At 35.4% G+C, this 11,435-nt stretch overlaps 1 protein-coding gene across 12 annotated transcripts in view; it reads right to left on the bottom strand.

The window, feature by feature from the left end:
* Positions 1-11,435, bottom strand: part of SYNRG (synergin gamma) — a 93,503-nt gene that overhangs the window by 51,739 nt on the left and 30,329 nt on the right. For 10 of the 12 annotated variants that reach the window (XM_024127871.2, XM_024127866.3, XM_055090565.1 and 7 more), the window contains exons 7-12: positions 7,861-8,070; positions 6,667-6,900; positions 5,631-5,708; positions 3,072-3,268; positions 2,196-2,444; positions 822-952 (exon numbers count right to left, since the gene is read on the bottom strand). In XM_024127871.2, coding sequence (XP_023983639.1) covers positions 822-952; positions 2,196-2,444; positions 3,072-3,268; positions 5,631-5,708; positions 6,667-6,900; positions 7,861-8,070 — 1,099 coding nt within the window. The remainder of the gene's footprint in view (positions 1-821; positions 953-2,195; positions 2,445-3,071; positions 3,269-5,630; positions 5,709-6,666; positions 6,901-7,860; positions 8,071-11,435) is intronic. The other 2 variants (XM_055090566.1, XM_055090571.1) reach the window with 2 other exon arrangements.

Here is an 11,435-nt window from a genome sequence, read left to right as displayed (position 1 = left end):
TGGACATATATACACTACCAAATGTAAAATAGATAGCTAGTGGGAAGCAGTCACAGAGCACAGGGAGATCAGCTCAGTGCTTTGTGACCAGCTAGAAGGGTGGGATAGGGAGGGTAGGAGACGCAAGAGGGAAGAGATATGAGGATATATGTATATGTAGAACTGATTCACTTTGTTATAAAGCAGAAACTAACACACTGTTGTAAAGCAATTATACTCCAATAAAAATGTTAAAAAAAAAATGGAAAGGTGTTGACAACATACTGAATCACTTACTGTACCTAAAAGTTAAAACATTAGAAAAATGTTTATGCAAACAAAGAAACAGAAACCTGAAGGCCTAAAAGCCACTGATCTCAAACAGAAGAGCGACATGGATAAATAATCATATTTAGATTTCTAAATGATGATTTCAGTGGAAAAGCAATAGTATGTTATATAGCAAAATGTCAAATTATGTGCCCCTGCACATAATTAAAGCTTTTTAAAGCTTTTCAGCAGTTGAAGACCTGGATCTAATATAAGAACATGAAGTCACGTCTGGCACAGGTGCACTCAGCTGTAATAAATCAGGTTTAGCAGAAGCAGAAAGAAATATTGTTAAGCAGGTGTGTACTGGGAGGAAATGGTAGAAACTGAAGTTTAAGGTGGACAAAGGGGAAGGAAGTTTGAAGAGTGAAAGTATGAATACACGAGGAATAACCAAGAAAGCATGAAAGTAAGGAGTCTTAATTCTCTTATTTATACTTAGGCTTCTCATTGTGGATGGCCTCTTTCTCAATTATTAAATACAGTGTTAACTATATTCAACTCTTTTCTACCTGTTTCCGAGCTGAGAATTTGATTTTGAAGAAGCAGGCAACTCTTGGAAATCACTGAATGAGTCACCAAGGGATCCTGACTTGGAAGCATCTTGAAAATCCTGGAAGTCATCTTCTTCTGGTTTGACCACCTAGGTTTACAGAGGACGTTGAAATAGAAAATGTCTTATGATAAAAAGGTAAATAACAAATCTTCAACTGTCAACCTCAAAGACTACTTTTTTTAACTTTTTAACTTTTACTTTTTAACTCTTCCCATTTAAGTACAAACACCTAATTTTAAAAGAACACCCTTTAGACATAAACATCAACTCAAGTGCTTAAGGCAGGAATGCTGCCTAATATTTTTAAATGCTCTCTTGTACCAACGGTAAAAGACTGGTTTAAACAGTTAATTAATATAATTTTTAAATAGCTGAATCACATTAAATAGATTACTGAGAAATTGCCATCTTTATAAAACATTTTAATCATGTTTGTAAATTACAGAAGTGATCCAAGTTTGTTTTAACTCATCACATACATGTATAAAGGAAACCGTGAACATGGACTCCTAATCCCATGCTTAGGAAGTGAGCACTGTTAACAGTTCATTTGTTTTATAGAAAAACGAGATTATATTGTTCTGCACTTTTAAAAAATGTAATTACAGAACATGGACATCTTTTCCATGCAGTACATGTACATCTACTGGCATTCATTTTAATAATCTAATAGTTTACCACTGTAGAGATAAACCAAAATTTATTTAACCTTTCTTCTTGATGGATATGCAGCTATTCCTACTTTTTTACTCTAACAAACAATGCTACAACAAATATCCTTGTATATTTTTGCTAATTTGAGTTACTAAGTTCTTTGAGACTCCTAATAGAGTGACTGCTGGGTCAGATGATACGAACATTTAGAATTTTGACAGCTATTGCCAAACGTGCCTTCCAAAAAGGCTGTACCAAAAAACCCTTTTCCCTACGTTTTTTACTGACACTAATATATGTTTAAAACTTTTTTTGCTAATCTGAGAAGTGAAAAATAAACTGAAGCATCTTAATTTCAGGTTTAGCAGCTTCCTCAAAAGACACAGCCTAAGGATTTAATTAGCTTTATTAAGCTTGATGTTTAAGACATATATGATAAAGCACTATAAACTTGTAGCCAAAATTCAAGTATTTTAAGGCTTAAGAAATTTTTTTTAAAAATAATGAAAAATTAATTGTTGTATTGTTTTAATACTGCTTAATTTTCACCTCCAGTGTCCATCATAATCCAGCAATCTTTTCTGCATTCATGGAAAAAAAAAGTTGCCTGGATTCATTTTCAGGGATAACTTAGAATATGCACAGCCTCTCCATTTTGCACAGCCTCTCCATTTACCTGATTTGCAGGGTAAGTTGACATGAAGCCACTGGAAGTCTGGGCTGCAGCTCCCCCGACTGGTCCAACAAGATTAATGCCCATGACTGGCTGTCTGAGGGTGAGGGGCATGGAGCCTGCAGGGCCTGAAGGCATCCCAGTTGGCTGACTCACAGCAGTAGGCAAAGTCATAGGAACGCCACTTAAAGTTGGAACAGGAGCCGCTGGAAACTGATTTAAAGCATCGGGACTCATGGCAGGAACACCCCTCTACATAGAACAGGAGGAAAATGGAAACATTTTAGGAAATTGCAAACCACATACAACCCATATCTGACAAAGAGAGACCTAACTGTAAAATCTGTAGCCCTGGTATGTTTCCACTCTGACTCTCCCAAAACTCAGGAATTTGACACAAGAAAATAAGTTATGAGGTTAATGTGAATCTAATATTTAGCAAAGAAATGGCCAACACATACCAATTCTGACATTTTCACTCTGACAAGTTTGGTTAATTCACTACAATCAAATCATTTACAATGATTTTGTAATATGAGAAAAACTGCTGCCAGACCGAGTATACTTTATCTATATCTAAGGAATTTTAGACAAGGACTTCAAAGGACAGAGAGTAATTTCATCTATTACTAACTAACTTTAAAGTTCAGAAGGGTTACAGTTAGGTCAGAGAATGTTAATATATTAAAGTCTCTAAACAAAGGAATATTTTGCTAGTATGCACATCATATAAACTGTACATTTTTGAAGAACTGTATCCTGAAAATAATCTAAATTTTAATGTCCAAGGAGTTCTGCAAGGTTGTAGAAAAAAAGGATTCATATTCTCTCAGTTTATATTGGAAAGTCATTTGACCTAACCTTAGAAACAATGTCTACCTGTGTTACTGCTATCATGGCGAGAACAGTATAAAGTTCTTCTTTAGTAAGTTTGCCAGGTGTGGTTCGATTAGCTAAGGCCCATATCTGTCCAAGAGTTTCCCTGGGAAGTCCGGATGACATCAGGATGGGATAAAGTTTAGCAGTATCTATTCCAGTCGGAGTCATTGTGGTTTCTAAAATTTTCTTATATGCATCTATTAAAGGAAAGACCAGATTACAAATGTAAACATATTACAAGTGATTCATCTTTTTTGTTGTCAATGCTGCTTATACAAGAATAATCTTAAGTCAAACTGCTTTAAGAGAACTGAAGCCACATCAAGGGTTTAAACTGCTGTAAAGATATTCAAGTGGAAACATCCAGCAGACAATTAGGGTCTGGAGCTTAGAAGAGAGGTTGGAGCTTGGCCCTACAGACAAAGATTTGGGGTTAAAGGTAAGAGAAAGTCTTATAATTCATTAGTAGATAGTAACAACAATAAGATGGAGGTGGTATAAGCAGATGTTTTGGACTTTAAAAAAGAAGTTGTAGAGTAATGATGGTGGGACTAATTTGAAAATAGCAGTGGGAAGCAAGAATTATACCAATATCACCTTTCTCTTGTCCCAGTGAATTAGAGGCTATTAGAGGAAACATCATTGGGTAAGGTGCTTTGGGAACACAGCCTTTAGAGAAAGACAGGGTTTCAGTTAGAGACCGGAATAAGTGTTTGAAAAAAGGAAGGGACCGTTGGGGAGTTTTTCACTATAAAATGGCCTTTCCAAAGGACAAAGTGGGAAAGGCTGTTAGGGATAGGGTTGCCACATAAAATACAGGATGCCAATTATTGCATGGGGTATACTTACACTAAACAACTGTTTGCTGTTTCTCTGAAATTCAAATTTAACTGGATGTTCTGTATGCTTATTTGCTAAATCTGGCAAGCCTAGTTAGAGGAGTTTGGGGGATGAAAGTAGGGCTAAGGCAGACAGAGAAAAACGCTTAAAGCAAAAATTTTACATCTAGCATTTAGATATGGATTACAGGTTAGTAGGCTGACCATAAGAACACATATTTGGGCTAGGAAATTATGTGTACGTGTATGTTTGGAGGGAGAAGGGAGAAAGAAATATAAGCTGGCAGAAAAGGGACAGAATCCCAAAATATACCAAGATCTATATTTTGTTTGTTTGGCTTGCAGACAGAGAGGAAGAAGAAAAGATGCAATCTGTCTAACGGGCAGTTGGGAGGAAATCAATTATCTTTATGTACAACTGAAGTCCCCTGTGGTTTTGGGAAATGAGCCTTTCAATTTGTGATTATGTGATTCTGAGGAAAAGTAGACATTACTAATTTCTTCCCCCCAAAAGTTGAGCTACAGTGATCTTGCATGAGTTTTATTTAAATCAAGTGTAGAACCAACCTAGATCAAGTCTATGACCAACACAGAGAGCTAAAGATCAAAGTTACCTTTAGTTTTTAAGGGGTTTGCAAAGCAAATTGAACAAGTTTCAATATACTAACAGTGATTAACATAATGCCATTGTAATACTCATTATTCTATGTACATCAACCATGGCTTAAACACACTATTCCCTTGTACCAATTGAATACTACATCACAAAATGTGTACTTCAGTGATTTTTTGGCTCAGCAGTTAATAACATACATAAAGAAAAAAGTAAACTATACCTTCCAATGTAGGAAAAGATGCCACTTGGTCTTTTACTTCATATAGTATTATATTGACAAAGTCCAAGAATATTTTTAAAATATATAAACGAATCACCAAGAGTTCAGAAAATTATACTAAACATATTAGTACTATTCTTGATGTTATTAATAATCTTGTGAAATAAATATTTGATAGTGTCTTTTTTTTTTTTGCGGTATGTGGGCCTCTGACTGTTGTGGCCTCTCCCGCTGCGGAGCACAGGCTCCGGATGCGCAGGCTCAGCGGCCATGGCTCACGGGCCTAGCCGCTCCGCGGCATGTGGGATCTTCCCGGACTGGGGCACGAACCCGTGTCCCCTGCATCGGCAGGCGGACTCTCAACCACTGTGCCACCAGGGAAGCCCTTGATAGTGTCTTTTAAAACATAATAAATCTAAGAAAAGCTTTTAGATATAAAAGTATATGATGGTCAATAAAACATTAAAGCAAAACACTTCTCCTTCATTTATATAGTTATTTCATATATGAGACAGTCTTTTTTTTTTAAAAAAATATTTATTTATTTATTTGGCTGTGCTGTGTCTTAGTTGCTGCATGTGGGATCTTTTTTTTTCTTAGCTGCAGCTTGTGGGACCTAGTTCCCTGACCAGGGATCGAACCCTGGCCCCCTACATTGGAAGCATGGAGTCTTAACCACTGGACCACGAGGGAAGTCCCTATGAGGCAGTCTTAAACACTAGATGTATTTAATTTTCTGTACTCTTTTAGAAAAAATAAATAAGAAAAAGTTACAATTCCTTCTGCATATTCTGTAACCACAATAGTAAATATTTATAACTACATTTACAACATTTAAAGTAAAGTATCCAGATAGGAATCTTGGACAAAAAAGCTCTTTTTACCTGGAACCAAACTTTCATTGTATATCCAAGGAGGCATTCTGGGCTGAACAGGATCCTGTGAGGGAAATACTCCCACACCTAAGAAGTTATAAAGAACATTATCTAATGTATATACTGGTCCATGTAGCAGATGGGGAAATCACACTGTCATGTTTTTTTAATAAGAAGAGCACTGGAGACACTAAAAAAAAAAGTCACCAATACAACTAAAATTTGGTTTCTAAGCAACTCTTGTACACCTACGTCCTAAGGTGTAAACTAAAAATAAACAAACAAAAAAATACCCCTAAGATGTACAAAATCAATATTCTGGATCATATGAGGCTTGTGCCAGTCACATATATTACAAATTAAAGACAAAAACATGAGAGATGATGGTTTAAAGATTACATACGCAAAACAAAACCAAAAAATGCCCAAGCTTCACTTGCAGCTTTTAATAACACTTCTTTGCAAAGTCTGATTTTTTAAAATCCTGAATATGACACTGCTGCCTTAGATGTATAGCATTTTTGTTTAAAATTTTTTTTTTTCACTTTGTCCTGTAAAACAGCCTCCAAAAGTTTGCCTCCTGGGCTGCCCACGTTGTAATTCATCTCTGCAAGCTGAGTTTATAAAAATGTGGATCTAATTTAGGCAGCGGTGTGTACGATTAATTTCAGAGAAGCAAAACTATATTCTCATTGGTGACTTTTCCAGTTAAATTTTAACTTTTCAACCTTATAGAAGAACAGAAAGTTTAAGAGGGGGAGAAAGTTTTTTATAAAATAAAAGGAGAAGAAGTTTTAAATCAGGAATGATTCCGATTAAAAAAACTGGTTATTGAAATTTTTTAAAAAGGAATAACAGTGTGTTGAAAGAATTCAGAGCAAAATTGTAGGGGTTAATTAGAGAAAGGAATGCATTAAATATATTTTAAGCAAAATTTCGATTAGCAAAATCAAGCAGCATTCATTTTAAGATTAATGCCTAAGGTGTTAGCATTTGAGCAACATTTGGTTAAATGAACTTTTCGCTGAATATTTCATGAGCTCACCACTCTCCTCAATGGACAGGTTTTGGTCTGAAGTCTTTTCTGCCTCTGCGGTAGTGGTACCACTTACACGTCCATCTACAGCACCCCCGTTATTGGCTGTTAAACTGGGATGGTTCTTACTGGAACCTGGGCCTAGGGCTTTGTGCCCAACTTCAGAAGTATTTAATTTAATTTGTTCCTGCCCAGATGTACTTATATCACAAGATATTAGGAGCTTCTCCTCCAAGGAAGGGCCTAAACAAACAGCATGAAGGATTATTTGTATGTAACTGCAAGCTTCTAATTTTTCAACCATCCATCTCCACCCCCCAAATTCTAAAGGGAAGGCCCTGCCACATATAATATAAATTTTGAAATAATTCAAGTCCACACATTTGTCTAGGGCTTGAGACACTTCAGCGATTTTAGAGAACTTAAACATCATTATCTACTTTGATTCTCAGGAATTCTGTGAGACAGTAGGTAGAATGGTATAGTGGAAGGTGTACTACCTTAGAAATTTGGTGACCTATACAAGATACAGACACTTCTACTAACTATCGCCTATTTCTTCATCTGTCAACCGAGAACGTGTAGATGAGTACATGTCTGCTAAGATCCCTCTCAGCATTATTCTGCGCCTCAAGACACAGTAACTGCCTCCCGCCCCCACAAGTGATAAAACTGAGGTACAGAAATGTTTAAAGATTTGTCCAGGGACAAACTGATAGTAAATGGAGAACCTGGGCTTCTGACCCCAACGTGCTTTATCACTGAGAGCACTTTCTAAAGCAGCTTTCCCTGGCTCATTACTCTTAAGAAAATGATGGTGGTGATTTCCCCAAACAAGAGGCATCTCCTGAAGAAATCAGTGTGTTCTTAAAGTTCTAAGGTGGTTTAAATAGGTCCTAATTTAGGAGCAGATGTTTCCAATCACTTTTCCAGAATGTGAAGCCCCCAGAATTAAAGAATCTATATTCTTACTTTGGTGAATTTCAATAGTACTCATATATTCAGGCACATGTTTCTGTGCCAACATCACTGTATTATTCTACTTATATAAGTGAAATAAATTATCCTAGATTATTTAAAAAATACTTTCATTAATAGTCTAGTAGTTACCTGCTTTCTGCACATTGTATGAGGCTAAAGCAGTAAAGAAATAAGGAATTTGCCCAGGGACACCATGTAAGGCAACAGACACTGGACTCTGACCTGGAGGGATATACTGTGCTCCAGCCTTCTGAGCATGCAACTGGACAAGTGGGGCGGTGGGGTGGAAAGACTGAAAAGGCTGGGAAGTGGAAGAAGGCCCACATGTGGGAGCTTCAACAGGCCCCTGCATAAAGTCACTGAATTCTTCTTCATCAAGAAAGGCGGGTGATGGGGAGACAGTTTTAGCAGAATGAGATGATGTGGGATAATCTGCAAAATGGAAAATGGCAATGAAACACACAGAAATGAAAATCAACAGGGGAAAAGAAATTAAGATGTAGTATAACCCCAAAAGAATATACTGAAACATGAATAGTGGAGGTGAATAAGAAATAACATGTAACAACAAACAGAATCATACAATGAATGCAAAACACTTTGATGTCTATTTACAAACAATTTTTTTGTCTGTTTTTTTAACATCTTTATTGGAGTATAATTGCTTTACAATGGTGTGTTATGTTTCTGTTGTGTATAACAGTGAATCCGCTATATGCATACATATATCCCCATATCCCCTCCTTCTTGCGCCTCCCTATCCCACCCCTCTAGGTGGTCACAAAGCACCAAGCTGATCTCCCTGTGCTGTGCAGCTGCTTCCCACTAGCTATCTATTTTACATTTGGTAGTGTATATATGTCAATGCTACTCTCTCACTTCGTCCCAGCTTACCCTTTCACCTCCCCGTGTCCTCAAGTCCATTCTCTACATCTGCGTCTTTATTCCTATCCTGCCCCTAGGTTCATCAGAACCATTTTTGTTTTAGATTCCATGTATATGAGCTAGCATACAGTATTTGCTTTTCTGACTTACTTCACTCTGTATGACAGACTCTAGGTCCATCCACCTCACTACAAATAACTCAATTTCATTTTTAGTCTTTTTTAAAAAGAGGTTTTATAGCTATTTTGCATTTCGTTCAAAAACAGAAAAATGTAAAACTCAAAATTTCTTTCCTTCTTTTATTAAGTTAGCACTTATTTTTTTTCCTTGAGACCACTAATAATTTACATCAAAGTGGTGATTATTTTTGAAATCCAATTGATCTGTTTATCTGGATAATATTTTCTCAAACCAATATAAATAAGAGAACCTACCTATATGCTGCTGAATACATTTTAGACAGATACATACTGATGATTAAATTTCATTATGCCAGTAAAAAGCAATGCATGACGCATACTTGTAATTTTTGATAAATCATGCCTAATCCATACACTTGGCATAGTTCATATTTCATATGAGGATGAAATTTACTGTGTGGGGAATGAAAATTACAAAGGCAACAAGAACATCAAACATATTACCAAAGTGATATTTTCTTGTGAAAAGCATCAAAATTAGGACATCATAAAGTGCTAAGTCAAATAACTCAACAGCCAATTTAAGAAAGTAAACCCTAAGAGCTATGTTTAAAAGATCTTTGCCTCTAAAAGATATAAATATCACTGTGGCTTTTTACTGTTAAATATGAGATTCACTTATGTAATAAACCTTCTCTACAGGGATTATGTTTAATACGAGGCTCATTGACAATACTATTATTGTTGCTTCTTCACATTTTTAACTTCTTTGTATTGCTTTAACATTTACTAAAGTCTAATGTCACAAGGAGCAGTCTTTTTTAAAAAAGGCTCTCATTTGAAAAATGGGGTCACTATGTGCTTGCTTCTCTTTTGGGCCCTTTTCTTTTGGATCCATGAAATAAAGCCTGGAAGCATTAAAGTTCTATGAAAGATGCAAAATGAATATGCAAAATACTGCCTTAATGAATTTTGTTTAAGAAAAGCCATGTCATAATGAATCCCAACCTTCCCAATAATGGTTACTGACAGTGTATATTTAACCTCTCAGTTTGGGTTCTCAGATCAGTACTGGTAGAAAATAGTAACAATGCAAAACTGACAGCTACTATGGATATAGTAGCTGACTGCTTAGGCTAAACCAACTTTTTTTCTTTTCTTTCTTTTTTTTTTAGGCTAAAAATTTCTTTGCATTTGACTGGAATTATGTTAATTCTATGTGGTATATATTTTGGCTTAGAAACTCTTGTAGCTATATATATATGATTAATAAGAAGTATAAAAATTATGTGATACAGTTTGTATATTCAGTATTTTAAGATAAACAGTCTATGGGCGTTTATGCTTCTGGTGGTAAAAAGGCTGGAAACTTTTTACATACTTTAGGCATAGGTTTAAGACTCTAGCTGGAGAAGCTCTGGAAATTCCTTGGGCTTGCTTCAAAAAAATATTTTTCTAGCAAAGCATGAAGCAGTTAACTACAAACAGCTAACTGCACGCATGTTGATTGAACTCAAGAGATTACTTGAACACCAAAACACCAATTTATTACTTAACAATGAAGTTGTTAAACCATACCCAGTTGTCCAAAGGGGGCATTCTATATGGATAGAACAGTATGTGACCTAACAATGACCATTCCTCTCTGCCTTCTTCTCCTTTATCTAAGTTCCATGCTGGGTCCAGTTTTACCATTCCAATGACTATACTTAAATGACTTACGGACTAGCTTATTCAGCTTATAATTTTCATTTTTAGGTATGTTTTTCCTTTCTGAACTCATTCTGATTGCTAATATCCATTCCCTTTTCAATATCAGTATATATTTTACTTCGGGGCATATTTTTGTAACGATAATCTGAGTACATAATCTAGCAAGTGAAATTAATAGCACAGAGGCAAAGCTGTCCCAGAAAGTCAAGAACTCGTTACTGTGCCAATATTAGATTATGCCCTCCTGATATCACCTATAAAAGGTACCTATAAAAATTGTCAATGTAATACATGCCTGCAGAAAATAGCACTTGGCTGGATGATTTATGAAAACTATTCACCTATTAATGGTATGCTATTCTTGAAATTAACTAAGAATGTCAAAATATCAAATTTAAAAAAAAGGATGTGGTAACAGTTATGTGAAGATAAGACTCATTTCAACTGCTAAATGTTTAAAACACATGCAAAAAATCCCCCCAAAATATCTCTTTACTCTGCTCTATTAGGTACTTTTCTTTTGCTTATTTGATGGTAAATGAAAATAAAAACTACAAAGGAATGTATTTTAAAAACTAAAATTTCATGAGAAATATTATTTAATCCATGACTTTTTTTTAAATTGGAGTATAGTTGCTTTACAATATTGTGTTATTTTATATTGTACAGCAAAGTGAATCAGCTATACATATATCCCCTATTTTTTGGATTTCCTTCTCATTTAGGTCACCAGAGAGCACTGAGTAGAGTTCCCTATGCTATACAGTAGGTTCTCATTAGTTATCTATTTTATACATATAAATCCATGACTTTTTAAAGGAGTCATTTAGAAAATTTGTAAGTTTCATCACATTGAATAAAATCTGAACTAGTACATCAAAAGTAAAGCTATTTTAAAATAATGAGAATGAAATGGTAAACTCCTTTATTACATTTGCTTTCAGTGAATGGATTTTACTAACGTTAACATACTCATTTATACAGAAGATTTACAAGTTGTCATACTGACATTTACTGGAAGACAAAGAGGTTTCTTCCTCCCAAGATTGTCTAGACCAG

This window comes from Physeter macrocephalus, chromosome 14 (genome assembly GCF_002837175.3).
Source record: "Physeter macrocephalus isolate SW-GA chromosome 14, ASM283717v5, whole genome shotgun sequence".
Classification (NCBI taxonomy): Eukaryota; Metazoa; Chordata; class Mammalia; order Artiodactyla; family Physeteridae; genus Physeter; species Physeter macrocephalus.
This window is presented reverse-complemented; position numbering and strand designations above follow the sequence as displayed.